Genomic DNA, 21,659 nt, shown 5'->3' with positions numbered 1-21,659 from the left:
GTCCGCGCCCGCACGAAGCTTACACTCTAACGGGCAAGAAAAGCCACTAAAGAAACAAGGAGGAAAGACTAAGCACATCTCGGGGCGACAGAGAAGAGAGGAACAGATCACTAAGGAGCCACAATCTAAGTGTAGAGATGACAAGAGCTAGAATCATCCGGGCGTGTCTCCTGGTGGTGGGGATGGACTGACACCATCTTCTCTGGGATTCTCTCAGTTCCCCGCGGGAGCAACCGTACAGCCTTAGGAGAACAGTATTAAGTCTATGGCCGTGCGATCGAGTGAGGCTAACTAGTTCAAATGGGGAAAAGAGGAACCCGAATTGGTGGCTCCACAGACACTCTTCTTGAGTGAGTGGAGCCAAAGGCTATATGGAAATACTTGTGTAATACTTAAAATGATGAGGTGGTTTGTGGCTTAACAGCTTTATTAAATCAAAGTAGTATAAGTAGTCAAGAGAGGGAAAAGTAGGAGAGAGGTAAGCTTTCTCATCTATTGGCCGCCATGATGGGCCTGTGGCTAAACTCCAAAAGGGTCTCCTCTACACCCACGCCAAAGAGCTCTACTTCCTCCTGGGTCTCCCCTTACACGCTCTTTTCTCCATCTGCTAACTCTCACCTATCACATCTCAGGAACCAATCACAGTTCCTTAATTTGCCTGGGCCACTGGGGGGCAGTGCCTGGGGAATCAGTTTCCTGTCACTTTGGTTCCTTGGTTCTTTAACTTCTTTTCTCTGAGGGCTTCTCAATACCTGAATTTACTCAGTGGCCTTTGACCTCCAGGTCACTGAGAGATGATGTTTTAAAAAAAGGCAACACTGGAGAAAGAGAAATTTGCTTCCGACACTTGTTCAGTCTGGGAATTTGGTTTACATACTCAAAAGGAACTTTTTAAAAACCCTTTCCTTCCATCTTAGAATCAATACTATGTATTGATTCCAAGGCAAAAGAGTGGCAAGGGCTAGGCAATGGGGGTCACGTGACTTGCCCAGGATCACACAGCTGGGAAGTGTCTGAGGCTAGATTTGAACCCAGGACCTCCCGTCTCTAGGCCTGGCTCTCATTCCATGGAGCTACTTCACTGCCCCTTCTCTCACTTATCTCTGATGACAAACATTAGTCACTCCCTCCTACACTTATGTTAGTCACACGGGACACAAAAAAGTATAAAGCATGGCCTGGGTCTATAAGACACTTAAAAATCTAGTTGGGCTGACAGAACACGGGCCTAAAAAGAGTCAAATGAGTGGAGCAGATAAGAAGAACAATTGAAAAATTCAGAAAAAGGAAGAAGGGATCACTGCAGGGTGGTCTAGCCAAAGAAAATTTCATGGAGAAGGTAAGGTATGAGTTTACTTTGGAAATAGGTATTTACCGGACAGTACTATGTCTTAGAAAGGGAAGAAATAGTTGCTGTACTCAAGAAGCTCCCAACTGAATGGAAGAAAAGCCAAGAAAATGATGAATGCTACTTACTTGTTCAAGTTGATAGTGGTCAGAGCTATATTGGTCGTGGATATGGCCCAAGGTATATATACTCCGGTGCTCACAGGACATGGGCGAAGAGATTGTCCGGGTAGGTGGCTCCCTCTTCTGAGAAGAATTAGAAGAACTGTCTGTAGCCGTCTGTATCAAAAGGGAAAGAAATATTAATGCATGCCGTGTAATAAAAAAAGAAAAGAAAGGAATGTTAATTTACGCTGGCAAAAACTTGTTTTTCTTTAAAACAAACATCTCTTCCCAATTACTCAGTACTGGCATTCACTTCTGAATATTCCTCAGTTATAGCACTCTGGTTTGGTTTTCCCAAATCACAGGCTTTATCTTGGCAGGTAGCAAGACTTGGTAAAGGGCTACGTTGTCCCAGGATGATGTGGGGCTCAACAGTTTCAGCAAACAGAGCTCCCCCTGAGGGCCTCTGGAAAAGTGAAGCTTCTTTTCCTAAATGCCGGAACAGCTACCCTATTTTAGTTAAGGATTTAATATTATCCGGTCCTTCCACTGGTTGATTTTAGTTAAATCATGTGCAATGATGACGGGTGGTTATTTTAATTGTTAGGAAATAAGTCCTGAACGAGGAAAAAAAATGGATGTTTGATTTTTGCTAGACAAACTCTTAAAAATAAGGATATTTCTAGGGTGTTTATATATATAAAGTTCTAAACTCTAGCTGAGTTTAGAAGCTCAGAAATGAATAAAATATATGTATATTATTGTATAACAACATTATTTTTAATATCACAAATATACACAATTTCTTTTTTAAAGTTAAAATAAGTAAAAAGTTAAAAGTTTGTAAAAAGAATGTGAAGGTCAAATCACTAAGCAATCTAGTCTCTCTAGCTATGGGGCTGGATTTGCTCTGAGACATCTATATACATTCCCATTTAGTTATTCTTATTAAAATGTATGCAAGATGACTGGTCAAGATTAGGGCAGTCGGTGTCCCTTGGATAGAGCAGAGCTAACCCAACTGTAAGGAACAGCTTTGGCCACCCTGGTGACTTAACTAGCCAGACCATAGATTTGGAAACTCCCCATCTCAGAACCTAATAAAGAGGGCCTGCAAAGCTTTGAAAAGAGACATAATACCCAACAAGAAATCTCTCTGAAATCATTCCCTACTGATATCTTCTTTTCTATTGCTCTCTCTATTCCCCACTTTAAAAAAAGACGATTTTGGAAGAACGGAAAGAAAAATTATTAGAATCTTCTTTATGAAAAGCATATTGTAAAAAACTAATTCATTCTCAGTGCCATTTAGGCTAATGCAGAAATCACATAAAACCAATTCTGAATTTTAAAAATTTGTCTTAAATATGTATTATCCATAGATTTACCAAACATTTTGCCAATTGTTGTGTGTTCTAATAAGATAAGCTGACACACTGAGCTTATATAGTTTATTCATGAGCACTATATGTGACGGCTGATAGACTTAAATTTGAACCCCACCTCTGAAACTCATAGGCATGGGACCTACTGTGTCAAATCATTTAGCCTGAGAGAACGAGGAGAATAGCACTCATCTAGTTCATCAAACGAAAGCATTTTGTAAATATTGAATATAAGTAGGATAAATATATTCTATATTTTCAATTGAATATGAATAGAATTATTTATTATATATTGGATTTTACACACACACAGGTATCCCTTCTACACTGTAACTTTCCCCACTGCATTTTTGAGATATCAGGGGTTTTATTTTAATTAAATAAAATTAAATAAGAAATTGGAATTTGGGGGGAGGAGTATTATAGAAGCTACAGACAACATGTGAAGGTCAGGAGATGACAATGAAACTCAGAATCGTGTATAGTATTGTATAATGTAAACATTTTATCTTTTAATATCATAAATATACACAATTTCTTTTTTAAAAGTTAAAATAAGGAAAAAGTTAGATTGTGAAGAGAACATGAAGATGAGTAGATGACCTACATTGAGCTTATGACCAAATACTTCACCCATATTTTACATTAAGATACTGCAAATACCCCATAAATGAAAAAAGAAAAAAATTTAGACTTCTTTGGTACAAAGAGAGGGGCAAATCTCTCCCTGTCCCTCTCCCTCTCCCTCTTCCTTTCCCTCTCCCTCCCACTCTCTCATTTTGTGTAAAAACAGTTCTGTTAAGAAATTTATGATCAGCAGGTTCTAAGTTTTCCTTTATGAGAAGAAAATTAAGTGAATTATAAGGACAAGAATAAATAGAAGGGTGAATATGTGTGGAGGTAGTCAATGACGACCACATATTACAGAAATAATGACACCTCAGGTACCCACATATCTCTAGAAATTGCAGAGGGACACATTTAAAAAGAGAATCTCAGAAGGAACTACAGATTATGCCATCTAGTCCAAAATAGCCAAATTCAAATTCCCTCAACAACCTGGTTTGCTAGATACTTAGATATGAGTAAAAAGGTTTAGTTAAAAAAAAAAAGACCAATGACTTCATGGTGCCAACTCTACCTCACTTAATCAAGACTAGAAATTTCTTTGTAACTTATCATTTCTGAGAATTTCCTGGAGCACTAAAAAGAGGTAAAATGTCCCATGGTCACTTGCTTTTGGAAGCCAAACTAGTATGTACTTGAGGTGGCACTTGATTGCAAGGCTGGCTAACCCATGCACAGCCTTTCGAGTTATAGTTCTTTTTGGATTTTATTTTATTTTTTCCATGATTATATGTAAAAAACAATTTTCAATATTAAAAAAAGTGTTGAGCCCCCAAATTCTCTCTCTGTCCTGTCCCTTCCTCCTCACCGGAATGATAAGCTATCTGACATAGATTTTACAGTCATGTATTTATGAAAAAATGAATTTGCTCAACACAATCAATTTTAAGTAAATCTGTAACTTACTTTTGGATTCTTGGACTGAATTAAAAAAAACAACACCCCAACCACTCGCCCCAACCCCCATAACAAGTATTAATTTTTTCCCTCTCCTCCCTTCCCTGGACCAAAAGAAGAAAAACAAAAACTCAACCAAATAAACAAAATACTTGGTAACAAACATATAGAGTCAAACAAAGCAAATTACTGGATTGTTCATGTTAAGAGTCTATGAAAATAGGCATGATGGTTTACAACCCCCAAATTAGACAAGACAATAATTAAACACACACACACACACACACACACACACACACACACGAAAATTCAGTTCGTGTGGCTGCCATACTGATACAAATAATATATAGCCTTTTCATTAAAAGGGGGCATCTTTCACATTAACATAATACTACCTACCACGAGACTCTGACCAATTCTTTTTTTAAGAAAACCCTTACCTTCCATCTTAGAATCAAGGCTAGAAGATTGTTAAAGGCTTGGCAATGAGGGTTAAGTGACTTGGCCAGGATCACACAGCTAGGAAAGGAGACTGCATTTGAACCGAGGACCTCTCCTCTCCAGGCCTCACTTTCTATGCACCGTGCCCCCAAGCTGTCCCTTCTTTGTCTAATTCTAACAGTTAGAAAAGGATTTCAACTCACTTTAAAGTGATGCAGATTCTGAGAACAGGAGCCATTTCACTATTGTATTAGTATTCCTTTGTATGTCTGGCATATCCTAGATGTACATTAAATGCTTTTTAAAAATGAGTTGAAAAGTGAAGTAATATGGCTTAATTTCAGTATAAATTCATATAATCACAAGTCTTACCTTAAAGCTAGAAAGATCCTTAGAATCTATCTAGTACAACCCCTTCATTTTTACAGATGGGCAAACTGAGGCCCAGAGAGGGTAAGTATCTCGCTTAAGATGATAGCAGCAATAACTCAATAAAAAAGCTAGAATTTTAAGTGAGGTCCCTAGAGTTCAAATTAAGGTTTTCTTTCTCTACAGTACAGACTCAAACATGTATCTCAATTTATAGAAATCCAAATATAAGGGAGGCTGGGGTAAAGAAGGGAAGGAAGTGTTGATGGGAAGAATATCCGAGTGTTTATTTACTTAACCAAAAGTCAGGAATTCCTTTAATAAAGGAATTTAGTACATTTCAAGAAAAGCTGTCTAAATCATTATACTTTAGTCTGCTAAAAATTATACCCACACAGATCATTAACCATCTTTTGAATGCAAAATTCTATTTTTTTAGATCTTAAAAATCCACTTTATATACTACATAACAGTCATTTTCTTATTCGAATACTAACAAACTTTTGTGTGACTTATAGAAAGCTAATATTCATAATACCTAGAGCTGAGGCAGCTAAGGGACTGGAGAGAATGGATAGAACCTTGGAATTGGAAGGTCCTGGATTTAGACGTGGCTTGAGACACTTTCTAATTATGTGACCCTGGGCCAGTCACTTAACCGTCCTTCACCTAGCCCTTGCTCTTTTGTCTCTGAGCTGTTATTAAGATAGAAAGTAGGGGTTAAAAAAAAGCTAGAGTTCTACTGCAAACAAAAATAGACAGGTATCTCAGTATGCACCAACCGTGTCTTAGGTGTGGATCAGGGGATCGGCGAAATGCAGCTTTCCACTTGTCTTGCCTTTCCTCCCCCCATTCCTCAAATAGAAACCACCAATCCTCTAACCCAGTTCTGTCTGGGATACTGTACAGTATCAACACAGTATTTTACTCTTTAAAACTAGTGGTAGGGACAGCTGGGTAGCTCAGTATTGAGAGCCAGGCCTAGAGATGGGAGGTCCTGGGTTCAAAATTGACCTCAGACACTTCCTAGCTGTGTGACCCTGGGCAAGTCACTAACCCCCATCGTCTAGCCCTGGCTGTTGTTTTGCCTTGGAACCAATACACAGTATTGATTCTAAGATGGAAGGTAGGGGTTTAACACCCCCCTCCCCCATAGTACCAGAAATGGTCTTGAACCATGGTCTATTCAATTTCCTCATTCAACAGATGAAAGTTAAGTGACTTGAGAACCCAGGCCTCTTAGTTTCTAGAAGAGCAGTCTTTCCATTACAATGTTGCTTCTATGTCCATCATTAAGTTGAAAAGTAGCCATGAGAGACAGGAGGTATCAGAAGTTGAAACTTATTTACAATCCATTATTCCAGGCAAATCTTCCAAAGAGGTGGGTGTGAATTGCACCACTGAAAGAATGAATCTGGAGTCGTGGTGTGGGAAGGAAAACCACATTTCTTCCTTCTACCCATTATTTTATCTCTTTTAAGCTCTCCCTGGGGCCACTAGAGGGAAGACAGTGCTGAGAGAGAGCCTATGAAAGCCACACGGATCCACAGTACAGAAGCTTGGACAAGTCTGCTAGCCAGCAGCAGGGATCAAGTTTATGCTAACAAGAGGACTAGTTTGGTGGAAAATGACTCCAAAGAGTGATGCTATACCCCTAACTCTGTCCTCTTCTTTTTCATTCAGAGACACTGAAAAGCAGGCATTAAGCACCAACACATTTGTACTCACAAGCTGAGCATCAATCTGACAAAGGATCTCCTCAAATTTTAAAGTGATTCAAGGTCAAATAATTTTCTAGGATCCTTCCAGGGAATAGGTACGGTCACATATGCCCAAAGGACTAGAAAACAGTCTATTTCTTTTGACCTGACAATAGTACTTATTAGGTTTGCATCCCAAAGAGATAACAAACAAAAAGGGAAAGGACGTATATGTACAAAAATATTTAAAGCAGCTCTTTTTTGTAGGAGCAAAGAATTGGAAAGTGAGGTGAAACCTGTCAGGTGAGGAATGGCTGAGTAAGTTATAGTATATGATGGTTATCATGTAATTGTAATATTTTGCTGTTAGAAGGGACAAGCAGGAAGAGCTCAGAAAAACCTGGAAAGAATTACACCAATCGAATCAGAGTGAAATAAGCAGAACCAGGAGAACAATATACCCGGTGACAGGAACACTGTACAATGAATAATTGTGAATAATTTAGCTATTCTCAGCAATACAATGAGTCAAAACTCTCCCAAAGGTCTCATGATAAAAAATGCCATTTGGTTTCCGGGAAAAAGGACGGAGGAGTCTGAATCCAGTCCAAAACAAATGTTTTTACTTTCTTTTGGTTTCCTTCCACAAAAGGATTAATATGGGAAAATGTTTTATGTGAGTACACCTGTAAAATCTATGAGATTGCTTACCATCTCAAGGGGCAGCAAGTGGATGTTAGGGAGGATGGAGAGGGAAGAAGAGAGAATTTGAGACACAACATTCTTCTAAAAATGCTAGAAACTTTTTACATATAATTGGGGAAAATTAAAATAGAAAGTAAAATACACACACAAGCTCATAGCGGCTCTGCCAAAGTATCAACCAACATCTTTAATCCCTCCCACTCCAATCAGATTTAGTGAAAAGTGGCATGGGGTGTGGGGGGAGATATGTGTGACAGATGGGATATGAATATATTGGAAAGAAACCCCAAAGCAGTAAAATACAACAATGGTTAGTTGCCATCTGATTTCATAGCTTTTGTTCCTGGGTTTGACATGTTCTAGTAGGAAGACCCCAATTAAAAAAAAAAAAGTCCTGATTAAGAAATTTAAAACCTTGGATCACAAAATCAGAAAGTCAGAAATCAGAAAGCCAGAAAAGAATTGCTGAAAATTGTTTCCAAATGTAATTTAAAAAAAAAAGGAATGGACCTAAAAATAAATTTAAAAACCTATGTATTAGCGATACATATATTTTTTAAAAACCACAAAACACAAGGTTTTGCAATATGATGGACCAGAATTGTAAACACAATAGGGCTAATAATCATAAAAATGGAATCTCTTCCTTTCAGAAACTTCTTCAGAGTAGTATAGTTTAGATGGAGTTGGGCTAGGGAATTAGAAAGATGAGTCATACTAGCTCTTTGACCATAGGTAAGTCACTTAACTTCTTTGAAATTTAATTTCCTCATATATAAAAGGAAGGGGTTGGATTAAATAGCCTCTAAAGTCCCTTCTAGCTTTTATAATCCCACAGTCATTGATTACCTAGAGAAATAATATTGAATTCATAGTGAAGATTACCTAAATTTCAATCTATACATTATCATTTTTAGTTAACTTTAAATTTTAAAAATATTAAAAATTTATAGTTAGTTTTAAATTTTAGGCAATTTTAATTAAACACCAAATTTTATGAACCCAACTTTCCTTATCTATAAAAGAGGAATAATCATTATTTGTAGTATCCACACATGTTTCAAGGTTAATGTGAAAAGTTCATTGCAACCCCAAAATGTTATGTAATGATGTGGTTTACTTAATTCCCAGACATGTTCAAAATATAACCATCAATAGAGTCTACATTTTCTATTTTTCTTGGAAAATTTAGCCAAAGTTTTCATCCCAGGCAAAATTCTATCTTAGTTTAAACTATGCTGGGGACTGTATGACCTACATCACTCCTGTGTAGGATTGGATACACCATTTTCCTACCTAGGATGGACATGATTTTGTGTTTTCTTTTCCTTTTCTTTAACCATCTTAGAGTAAATCAAGCTTAAGCTGTTTAATTAATTTCAAGAAAAGGGTGATTTAATTGACAGGGAGAGAGAAGGAGGGTTGGATCACTTTAGAATTCTAGGAGTTGGTGACATGTAAGATTTCAAATTTCTATGCAATATAGGAATACCCTTGATGCTATTTGGACAGATGGATTTAAACAAAAAGATGGAAGGGTTATTTTGCATGGAGAATCAGTGTCATTTAAGACAAAAATCCCAAGTAAGGCATATGTGGAAGGCAGACCTGAGCTGGGCTTGTGTTCAGGAGCCTTGGGTCTAAACCCTAGCTCAATTACTTACTAGTTCTGAGAACTCCCGGCATTGGATTTTCTCTCAATTTCTTCAATTGCAAAATGGAGAGAATGCTTGTAATATTTATCACATAGAGTTGTTACCAAGAAACTGCTTTACAGATGTTGTCTCATTTGACTCGCATAACAACCTTGTGAGGTAAGTGCTCATTTAGAAAATGAGAAAACTAAGGCTTTGAAAGACCCAAAGCATCTGAGAATGAAGCAGCAACTGAACTCAGGTCTTTTTGATTCTGTAATGGAGGAATTAGTTGGTGGTAAAAGGGATAGAGGAGAGATGGATATCTTCCCCCTCAAAGCAAGGTCAAGGAAAGGCAGCTGGTATTTCTTCTCAGGAAGATTACTCCCCGCCTCCCCCAAGCTGTCCCACTCCCACTTGAGTCACTTTGGGAAAGGACAACAACTTTAACATATACTAAGTCAGCTGGGGTAACACAAAGGAATGGCTGGCAGGAAGGGAATTGGTGAGGAAAGCGGGGAGAGGTGTCCCTACTCTAATACCCTTTTCTGTCTCTCAAGTTGGGGAACCCAGGCCATGGCAGCCTTGGGTCCCTTGAGAGTGTCAGGCTTGGCCCTTGGCCTCCTGGCCACAGTTCAGACCCAGGGCACCAGGAGCTGTGAGTAAGTTTGACAGAGGCTTAAATGTCTTCTTCAGCTGTCCCTTCAGTTGCGAATTGGTGGGGGGAGAATGTCCAGTCACCAGAAGAGGAAAAAGGTGAGTATATCGCCAGGAGAAAGGCTTGGCCAGACCTCCCTCCTAGGCTTCTCAAGATAGAGAGAGCTAACTGAATCTCAGTCAGAAGCTTATATCTTACTCCCCTTAATATACTCAATGTTCTACTTACATTAAAGAATTTTTAGTTCATCAAACACCACATTCCCATTTCCCATCTCCCTGTCTTTGCACTGGCTGCACCCCACACCTGAAAGTTCTGCCCCTTCACCTTTGCATTTGTGTTCTCCTAGCTCCCATCAAGGCTCAGCTTAAATCCCTCTTTCTGAAGGGAAGTCTTTCCTAGTTCTTCAAGCTCCTCTGCTTTTCTCTTTCTGCGCAAGTTCTATCTACTTTGCACATGGATTTTTATGTACCTAGTTATTGACATGTCCTCCCCAGTCAGTATACTGCTTTTTTACTTTTTTTTGGACCTAACTCCCATAGTGCCTAAGGAAACAGTAAATTTTTAATAGATGTCTACTGACTGATTTTACAACTTAATTTTCTATTAAAGTGGATTATCTGCTTAACAAATATTTTTCAGGATATTTTCTATTTTCTAGCCTCCTCTCTGGCTCCATAATGTTGAAGCTGGGCTTCAAGGTTTGGAATGCTTAAATTTGAGTTGGAATTGAACAAATTTGCTAGGGAGCAGGTAGGTAACTCAGGGGATTGAGAGTCAGACCTAGAAATGGGAAGTCTTGGCTTCAAATATGGTCTCCGATGCTTCCTGTGTGACCCTGGATAGGTCACTTAATCCCAATTGCCTAGCTCTTACTGCTCTTGTGCCTTGGACCCATTATCTAGTATTGATTCTAAGACAAAAAGTAAGGGTTAAATAAATTGCTTCACTCTACTATTAAATCTGGTGATCTCATCAGCTATCATCTCTATGCTGATGATTCTCAAATGTATATAGCTCGGTCATATCTCTTTGCTGAGCTATAGTGACACCTTGCCACATGCTTATTGGACATCTCAAACTGGATTAAATTAAACAGAAAGATAGATTTGGGGATTTATAGGTATAGGGCATTAACCTGTTTGATAATGCAGATAATTGGAAGTTTACTAAATAATTTCAGGTTACTCCCCCCACCCCCATGTATTTGCCAGAAGGGAAAAAAATCAGATCATTATCAGCTGCAAAATTCACTGCCTTTGAGAAAGAGAAGGTATGACTGGATTTGTGTTTCTAAAGGGCATCTTGTGCAGAGTGAGAGGAGCAGAAAATGTACACAGAGACTGATACACGCTGACACAATCGAATGTAATGGACTTCTCCATTAGTGGCAAGGCAGTGATCCAGAACTATTTGGATGGACATATGAGAAAGACCGTTATCTGCATCCAGAGGAAGAACTGTGGGAGCAGAAACACAGAAGAAAAACAACTGCTTGATTACATGGGTCAAGGGGGATATGACTGGGGATGTAGACTCTAAAGGAACATCCTAGTATGAATACCAACAACATAAAAATAGGTTCTGATCAAGGACACATGTAAAACCCAGTGGAATCATGCGTCAGATATGGGAAGGGGGCAGGGGGAGGGGAGGGAAAGAACATGAGTCTTGTAACCATGGAAAAATATTCTAAATCATCTAATTAAATAAAATAAAAAAATAAAGGGCATCTTGGCTTATTATTTTTTTTTTAAGAAAGCCCCTGTTGGTTACATTTGTTAGTGAAGAGGCTAGAAGGTTAAAAGATGAAACATCTCCCTTTCCTCTAGACAGAACCCAATAGAATGAAACCTTTTAGAACCCACAAATGCATCTTTAGAGAGGGAAGCAAACACGGCTATTATGGCCCATCTTTACCTCAATGAGCACCAAAGAAAAGTCAAGCAGGCAACAATGCAGCCATAAAATCAGGGATGGGAATGTTAGAAGGGACTTTTAGAAATGAACATCTAATCTAGTCATCTTATAAAGATGAAGACATTGAAAGCCAGTGGTGAAAAGATTTGGCCACATTCATATATATAAAGCTCAGTAGCCAAATTAGGAATATCTATTTAGTGAGATGAACAAGCCTATAATTTTTAACATGGTACAAAAGAATTGCAAAACATCAAAAACCTTTCCCAGCTGATTTCCTGTAACAGACTACCTTTTTACTATTACAAATAATAGGCAGAAGGAACATCAGATCCAGCAGTGTCTATTTAGCAACTTTGAGAATTCATTTGCTTTGGTTGGATGTGAGACCTTGGAGATTCTTCAGCCAAAATGTCTTCCACAACCACCCCATTCCTCAAAATCATTCAGGATAAGTCTTGTTTTGTAGAGCTTTGTCCAATGACCCACTAAATAACTAATATTAAGCAAAATTATATGGTTGTCAAAAGTGTTTGGCTAGTGGCACAGAAGAGCCTTGGATAATGTTCAGATGACAATGGGACTCCTACCTTCTTTAAAAGAAGTGGCAGACCTGGAAATAGCCCTGAACTTGGGAGTCAAAAGTCCAGGCTTTGAATCTCAATGATGACTCTCATTAGCTACAATAATAACAATAAATTCTGAAGCACTGACTATATGCCAGGTACTATGCAAAGAACTTTAAAAATATGTCAACTTAAAACTTCCTAATCTTCCAGTTTATCATCCATAAAATGAGGACATCATTGGTACTATAAACGCATATGGCCATTGTGAACATTCAATATTACTATTCATATACAGCATCATATTTGCATCAAGCCTTGGAATGCTGTAAAGTCTATATAAAATTCAGTCATGAAAGAAATTAGGCTAAACCATTCACACGAGAAAAACAAAATAGATGAGATGAGAACATTTCTGGAGATGACAGCTTTCAACTGGATGACAAGCTGACAAATCAGTTCATCCGCTGTCTATTTTGGACAGGTGCTACAGAAAATGGGCTGGACCTAGAAGTGAGTAGGTAAAAAGCACATTCGGGCAAATTGCAGTAAGCATCCAGTAATCATAAACTCTTCACTGTTACAAAAAGTCGATCTTTTTTTAAAATCACCAATATTATGGTGATACTCTCTGACTATAATCTCTTAAACAGTGGAATCTTGGAGTACCTAAAATTATAAATAACTCCCGAAGCAAAGGAAATATGCCCCCTCTTTAGTAGACTGCAAGCATATTATCAACACTACCTAAAGTATGAGTAGTAGTATTAAAAAAGTCATATAGAAAATATATGGCTAAATGTGGAAATGTACAACCCAGATAAAACTTCTGACCATCTCAAGGAAGGAAGAGGATATGGAGGGAGAGAATTTAGAATTTAAAATTTTGAAAAAACAATGTTAAAAATTGTTTTTACATGTGATAGAGAAAAATAAAATATTTTACATACATATATAGGAGAGAAAATATATGGCTAGAAAAGGACATGGTTTACATGGAGAGAAAATAAAATCAGCAATTATAGCATCTATGGCAGAGGGGTTCTCAAAATAAAAACAAAACATAAAAGGAAAGCCTTCATCAGAGTAAACAATTTATGGGAAGACATGAGATAGTGCTTGGGATAAGGAGGATAATGGGGTAGCAAGCTCTAGTGGAGGGGGACTCCTATTAAAGGGCATGAAAAGTGCCAAAACAGGATTTTTTAAAAAAAGCAATCCTTTAAGGAATCAGACTGCCCCACGTAACCCTCCCATGGAAGGTCAGAGGAGAATTGAATCTAATTTAGTGGTATCTCAGTGTTTCTTCAACATACCATGTTGATTATTTAAAAATGCTTGTTAGGGGTTGTTTATTTGCACTTGTGATCTTCATCAACACTTTATTCAGAATATAGCACCCAAAATAGAACATAAAAGCTGATGGAGTATCTGGTACATAGTAGGCACTTAAGAAATGTTTACTGATTGATTGATGCACCCCAAAATGACAACTCCTCTAACCTCAAAAAGATTAGATTTCTATAAGAACAAACAGAACTGGTGGCAGCTAGGTGGCTCAGTGGATTGACAGCCAGGATGAGAAATGGGAGGTCCTGGGTTCCAATCTGACCACAGACATTGCCTAGCTGTGTGTGATCCTGGGCAAGTCACTTTACCCTCTTTGTCTAGCCCTTACTGTTCTTCTGCCTCGAAACCAATACAAAGTATTGATTCTAAGATAGAAGGTAAAGGTTTAAGGTTTTAAAAAAAGAGAATGGACACAACCTGCACAGGTTCCTCCATTTCTTGCTAATACACAACAGTAAACAACTGCTTCATCACTACTCACCTGGAGGGTTAGTTTTCTCTCCAACTTCACCTGTGACTGAATGCAACAAGCTCCAGGGAATCAACGACAGTCAGTTGGGTAGAGATGGTAGCTTAACCTATATTAGCCTCCCTGCCAAGGGATTCTGCCTGGGAGAGCTGGGGACAAAGTCTTTCTTCAGAATAGCATGTAAGTCAATGTTCCAGCTACTAGGGAAGGTCTTTCTTAAAAGCTCCCGTTGGTTCACTATTGTTTCCTCCAAGTTCTGCCTCCATTCCCTCATGCCAGCCCCTCCTCAGTTTACTTGAGCAATCCCATCCTATGGATTCTCCCCCTCCTAAATCCCAATGGCTAAATCCTCCATTGTCTCTCTCCAGGTAAACAGGAAATTGCTGTCAGTCACTTCCATGTCAGACTCCAGAGCACAGGAGATAACACAATTAACAGGCCCTGAGGGCCCACTCTCACCCCAGGTATGCCTCTCCAACTGGGAAGGAAGCACAGCCTGGAACAGAGCAGAGCTTAAGGCTTTCTCAGGCAGCTCATAAACAATCTCTTTGTGGTCCTAAGGGAGAAGAGAAGGATGGAGAAGAGGGAAAATAAAGAAGGGGCTCATGTGCAGAGAAAGAGAAAAGTTGCTTTGGTTTTTTTTGTACAATTCAAAATGTTTCACTCAGAATTTGTAGCAGTATCAAAGGTGTTAAGGAAGAATTTACTTCACTCCCTGGAGGTGTGAGGGGTCCTGGGTGTTGGAACTAAGCTAGCTATTTGATCCAGGGGAGATAAAATCTACCTCCCTGGGGTAATCATGAAGATAAAATAAAAATAATGCAGGAATTAGGACACAAATAGGCAAAGTTTAGAATGCTTTGGATATCACATGTTCTCCAGTGACCAACTCACAATCTTTCAGGGCTTCATTTTTTCACTCTACAAAGTGAGAGTTTCATTATTTATATTCTCTCTCTCTCTCTCTCTCTCTCTCTCTCTCTCTCTCTCTCTCTCTCTCTCTCTCTCTCTCTCTCTCTCTCTCTCTCTCTCTCTCTCTCTCTCTCTCTCTCCTCCTGCAAACATCCTCTTCCTGTCTTAGTAACAACTTTAAGACAAAAGGGCTAGGCAAATGGGGTTGAATGACTTGCTCAGGGTCCCACAGTTAAGAAGTATCTCATTCTACATTTGAACTTGGGTCCTCCCAATCCCAGGCACTCTATCCATTGTACCACCTAGCTACCCCTAATTAGCTGATTTCTGAGGTCTCCTATCATCCTGGAGGATTATGCACCAGAATCTGGATGTCACAGTGGTTCAAGCATTGGGTACAGAGTTAGGAAAACTTGAATTCAAATATGACCCCAGATACTTACTAAAGATATGATTCTGGTCAAGTCAGTTAACTGCTATCTGCCTCATGTAAGGATAATTTTAGGGTTGTGACCTAATGCAAATTATTTTTGGTCACCAGACAATATCCCAAATAAAATACCCAAGTCAGCTTGGAAATTTATGATGGTTTAATTATTATAGAGGGAAAGAATTAAGGAGAAGAGAGAGGGTAAAGGTATAGGATTTCTCCCACCTGGCCTGTGCCAGGGGGAGTTCAAGTCCTCTGTCACAAAGTCTTTGAAGATTAGAGGCTTTTTCTAAGAGGATGGTGTTTGGAAGGTAAAGGAGGAAAGAATCATCCTTAACTACAAGAGAGCTCAGAGAAGACGCCTCACCTGAACTAGGTTACTAGGCTTCTTCTAGTATGGTATCAAGAAAGTCACTGCTAACCCAGACAATAACTGCTGCCACGCCAAGATGCCGAAAGGCTCAGCATGCTGCCACCAGCCACCTCTCCACCGCCAAAGAGACCGGAGAGAGAAAGTGACACGAAATATATAGACGGATTTTACATCACTTTCTTGCATCTCACATGTACCAATGGTAGCTTAAGCTAGACTTAGGACAGCCCAAGGGTCTGTCAGTTGTTTCTGATTTGTCATTTGCTAGCACTTGTCTGTCATAGGCCATTCTTCTCAATACTTAATCCTTAATACGGGTGTAAACATTCCTGTTTTTGTTAGACTAAGTAGGGTGGAGTAATCCAAAGTTCACACTCAGTTTCCTTATCTGTAAAAATGGGGATCATCACCACATCTACTCTCAGATGTAAGGATAAAGCGAGACAATATTTGCCAAGTGCTTTGCAAACCTTAAGGTGCTATGTACATTCTAGCTATTATTTATAAGTTGTACTTCTCTAGTTGAAAGGTGGTGTATTCTAGAAGCAATGCAGAATCCCAGGAGCACAAAAAAAAGGTGAGTTGCACCAATTCAGAGTCATCTTCATCCCAAATGTTCCTATTGGCTATTTATGCCCAACCTGCTGTATAGTCCTCTGAACCCATACTGGCCTGACCAGCCACAGGTAGCCACACTGTACACTGACCTCTATATAGTGATGCCATTTGGGTCCTCTTTGAGGACAACGGACTAACCCCAAGTTGCACTGTGAGACTTGCCAATAGGAAATGAAGGGAAATCCTGTATTCTTCTTTTCAACTTTAGTTCTGCTGATATAAAATTTTCAGCCTAACATTTGATACTGGGTCATATTCATTTCTATTAGTCTGTGAGCTCCTTAAGAGCAGGATCTGTCTTTTTATCTTTCTCTGTGTCCCTAGCACTTAGCACAATGCTTAGTACATAGCAGGTGCTTAATAAATGCTAACTATTCAGCTCAGGTTTCTATGGTGGAATAAAGTCAATCAAAATGGGTTTTATGAGTGTTTTGATTACATGAAATCAGCCTCAAAAATGAAGGATAAGATAAAAAACATTCTAGTTTGACATGGAGAAAAATGTTAACACAATAATGTTATGTATCATAATATGTAGTAATAAATGATTTATCTGCCTTCTAATACTCACACAAAGATAAACAGATTGATCCTGAGGTATCTATTCCTTCATTTCCATTTATCAAATTAGCAAAGATCAAAAAAACCATTTTGAACAGGCTGTGGAAAGACAAGCTCAGTAATTTACTGGTGCTTGAGTTGTGACATGGTTCTATCATTTTGGAAAACAATTTGGAATTATCCAAGAAAAAGTTATTAAATTGCCCATGTTCTTTTACCTAGACTTCACTCCTGTGATGGTATCCCAATAAGGTCAGATGGCAAGAAAATACCCTTGGTGTACAAAAATGTTTAATAGTAGAAAAGTAGAAACAAGACATTAGGCCATCAATTATGGAATTACTGAAGAAATTATGATATAAAATATAATGAAATATCACTATACTTCAAAGAACAAATGTGAAGAATTTAAAGAAACACTGGAATATTAATTTGAAGTGATGAAATCACTGTCTCATTTTACAGATGGGGAAACTGAGGCCAAGTGAAGTGAAATAGCTTGTCTAAGATCACACAAAGAAATTATAATCAAAAGAAAACTAGGTGATAGGGCTATAACAATGTAAATAGAAATCAATACAGTGATACAACAATATTCTAGTCAAATATAATTATTGCTATTTTGTTCAGTTGTATTAGTTGTGTCTAATTCTGTCACCACAATTTGGGGTTTTCATGGCAAAGATAAAGCAGTTTGCTATTTCCTTCTTTAACTCATTTTACAGATGAGGAAACTGAAGCCAATGGGGTTAAGTGACTTGCCCAGGAACACACAGACTAAGTGTCTGTGGTCAAACTCAAGAAGATGAGTTCTCCTGACTCCAGGCTCCACACTCTGCCCATTGTGCTACCTAGCACCCATGACAGCATTTCTATTTGGAAGGGAATAATCCTTTACAGAGGAGCTTATTTGGGGGTTTATTCAGAAGTATCTATTATAGGGAAGCAAAATGAACCAATAACTCAAAAATATTTTTTCTTTAAGTAATTAAGTAAAACATTTTCATTTTCCTTAACATACTGTAAACCTGCCCATCTGCAGCATCTACCGAAACATTTTCTAAGGTCTTTTTGGCCCATATGATAACCTGTTACATTTCTAAAACACATTGAAAAAGACAGCCTTTGGGTAAATTTAACTCAATAACTCAAAAAAGACAAGAAGGAGGTGTGGAATGATGTTGGAATCCAATCCTCCTGTCAGGTTTTAAGAGCTTAATATGTCAATTTAAAAAATCTATTGATATTCAGTAATACTTCTGACCCTCAAAGTTAATTAATGAAATATGGTGCATTCACTACATTCAAGACATTTTCATAAACCCAGCTCTCAGAAAGAAGCTTCATGGGAAATGCATTGCAACCAGAAAGGATTTAGAAATAAATACTCATCAAATCTAGCTCAAAGAAAGGACACTCAAGGGAAATGCTTTTAGACTGCATATTATTTAGTAATATGCACACACCTTGAAAATAAAGTAGTTCCATTTCCTGTCACTTAAACTATGATTGGCCCAGAGGAAAGGCCGAGTTGGCTCAAGATCTTGAGGAGCAGCTACCTGGTATGGTGGAAAAACATCAGACTGGGAGTCTATAGGTCTCGGGTTTGAGTCCCACAGTCAACCTATCTAGGTGCCTGACTTTGCTTAATCTAATTTTCTTTATATGTAAAATGGGAATAACAACACTCATTGCGTCAAATCCACAGGATTTTTTCAAGATATGAACAAAATAACTTCCTTAAAAGAGCTCTATAAACTCTTCAATGTTGACTTTTTATTATTTTATCATTTACCTTGACCAAAATCTATATTCTTTTTCTCCTTTTAATTTTGTGCTTTGGTAAAAGCTGGTAAGAAAGTGAGGACTTTGCTTGATGATTAACTGTAAATGAATGAACTGTTATTAGCAATGCAAGGATCCAGGACAACCTCAAGGGACTCATGACAAAAAAGGCTACCGCTACCATAGAAGGAACTGACACTATCCAAATGCAAAATGAAGCATACGATTCTTCATTTTATTTCCTCCATGAATTTTTCTCTAGTGTAAGCCATTTGTGTCTTCTTTCACAACATGATGAACATGGAAATATGTAATGTATAACACATATAAAACCTCTATCATATCATCTGTCATCTTGGGGAGGGGAGAGGAAGAGGGAGAACATGGATCACAAATTCTGAAAAACAATTATTAAAAATTGTGTCAACACATGGAAAGGCCAGGTCAGGTCAAGAAAGGCCAGGCCAGGAAGTGAGAAGTAGGCTGGTGTCAAACTAGCTGTGTGAACATGGGCAAATTACTTAACCTCTTCATGCCCTCAGACAACTCTCTATAAAACCATTAGGTTGTAGATAACAAGCAGGTTGACAATTGGGCCTGCTGGGATTTGTTCGAGGGCTGAAATCACAGTTCCAGGACAAAACAAACCACAAAACCTCCATCAAATTTGATACAGGCCAATTTTCAAATACAGATTTAGTTTTTGTGGGTTCCCAGGGATCCTAGGAACTAGATTTAGAGGTTGAAGGAACCTCAAAGGTCACTTAAGTCCAATGCCTCATTGTACAGAGGAGGTAACTGAGGCCCAAGAGTAGAATTACTTCAGAAGAGGAAAAATGTGCTAATGTTCTGTCAGGTTATTCTTCTTTTCCCCAAATGGAAAAAACAAACAAAAAAAGGAAATTCTCAAGTCATTTCCTTAAAGAAAGTGTTAAACAAAGCATGCAAATTTCCAAATCAAATACCCTCTGTAATATCCTTTTCCTCCCAAAAAACATTCTGATGAACTCTAGGGAGAGGGCAATTTAAACTCATTTTATTGCTCTGGTCTCGGAAATGGGATGACATTAGCAACACTAACTCTTAACACTCAGAAGAGCAATAAAATTGGAGATAGGGAACTCAAAATGTCAAGGGTTCATGTTCTCAGCATGGAATGAATATCTTCACTCTTGGTAAAATATGGCTAAGAAACTTGCTCTACTAGGGTAGAGACTTGAAGTTTCTTACAGGAAATGTCTCTGTCCAGATGAATGTTAGGGAAAAAAATCACAAGGGGAAATCCTAAAAATACATCCCTCTTCCCCCTGACCTTTTTGTCCCCTGAGAAGACAAGGGAAATATCAGAAATTTGCCATTAAAACAATGAAGGAATTAATTTGGTGCTACTTTATTTTATTTAAATAAATAAATATACATGTTGGGGAAAAGGCTATATATATTATGGCAAAACAAATAAGAGTTAGGTTATGGCCTGGAGTGGCCAATTCTAGCTCATCTCTTTACACTTCAGTCAATTCAAATCAATGCTATGTGTAGAATACTACTTTTGGAGATATTCATTTAATAACATTATTCTTTAAGTATGTGCCTAAGTGTTTACAGTGCATTAGCACGGCTGGGTGAATAAGACCAGTATCAGGGTGTTAATAATCAGTGAGTTTTGCTTTTAGAGTCTTAGTGTTGTTCATATACAGGTATCTTCAGAAACCTTGCATTTTTTCTTCATCAGACTCCTTTGTATTGTATTGTTATTTGTATTGTTAGAGTTGTTAGCCCCCCCCCCCCCCATCTTTCTTAAAAGGTCCAAGAATCAACCATAGAATCATACATTTAGAATTGGAAATGACTAGTAAGGTTATCTAGGTCTAAACATCTAATTTTACAGATAAGGAAATTGAGGTCCACAGAAATTAATATTAATTTCCCAAGATCACATAGGTGATAAGTGATAGAAATGGCATTTGAGTCCAGGTCTTGTGACCTCAAATTCAATGTTCCTTCCACAGAGCCACATCTATCTCCTGTGTTGAAAGACAGCCCTATCATTGTATTATTGCATTTCTTGTTCTCTTTTCAGATAAAACCAATGGGAATTTAGTAAATATACCTCTCAAGAAAAACAGCTTTAACAAAAATGGAAAAGGCAATAAAATGACAGGGGAAGATCAGTCCTGTGGTCTGTTCACTCTATCACTAGACAGTCACTTACAACTTGGGCAAGTTATTTAAAAATCTTTGGGGCTCAGTGATAACGCATGTATAACCCAGATCAAATTGCTTACCAACTCCAGGAGGGAGGAAGGAAGGGAGACAATCTGGATTATATAACTTTGGAAAATTTATGTGGAAATTTGTCATTACATGTTAAAAAAAATTACAGGGGAAAAAAATCTCTGGGGCTCAGACTCCAAGAATGTCCATGACACAAAAAAAGGGTCCCATAAATGACAAAATCTTCACTGCAGCACTTTTTGTGGCAGCAAGGACCTGGAAATAAACTAGTATCTATTGACTGGGGAACAGTTAAACAAATGTTGTATTTTGATAACAATGGCCTATTATATTGCCATTAGGGGTGGTGAATATGGGGCAGCTAGGTGGTTCAGTTGACTGAAAGCCAAGACTAGAGAAGGGACATCCAGGGTTTAAATATGGCCTCAGGCCCTTCCCAGCTGTGACCCTGGGAAAGTTGCTTAATCCCTATTGCCCCCTTACTCCTCTGCGGACTTGGAACCAATACACAGTACTGATTTTAAAAGAAGGTCAATATGAGGTTAGAGAATTGTAGAAAGACCGATATGGAT

At 38.2% G+C, this 21,659-nt stretch overlaps 1 protein-coding gene across 3 annotated transcripts in view; it reads right to left on the bottom strand.

Annotated features, from left to right (window-relative positions):
* SPRED2 (sprouty related EVH1 domain containing 2) overlaps positions 1–21,659 on the bottom strand; it is a 185,730-nt gene that overhangs the window by 4,013 nt on the left and 160,058 nt on the right. For all 3 annotated transcript variants that reach the window (XM_056813918.1, XM_007476735.3, XM_007476736.3), the window contains one exon: positions 1,477–1,626. In XM_056813918.1, the coding sequence (XP_056669896.1) occupies positions 1,477–1,626 (150 nt within the window). The remainder of the gene's footprint in view (positions 1–1,476; positions 1,627–21,659) is intronic.

This window comes from Monodelphis domestica, chromosome 1 (genome assembly GCF_027887165.1).
Source record: "Monodelphis domestica isolate mMonDom1 chromosome 1, mMonDom1.pri, whole genome shotgun sequence".
NCBI classification, from domain to species: domain Eukaryota; kingdom Metazoa; phylum Chordata; class Mammalia; order Didelphimorphia; family Didelphidae; genus Monodelphis; species Monodelphis domestica.
This window is presented reverse-complemented; position numbering and strand designations above follow the sequence as displayed.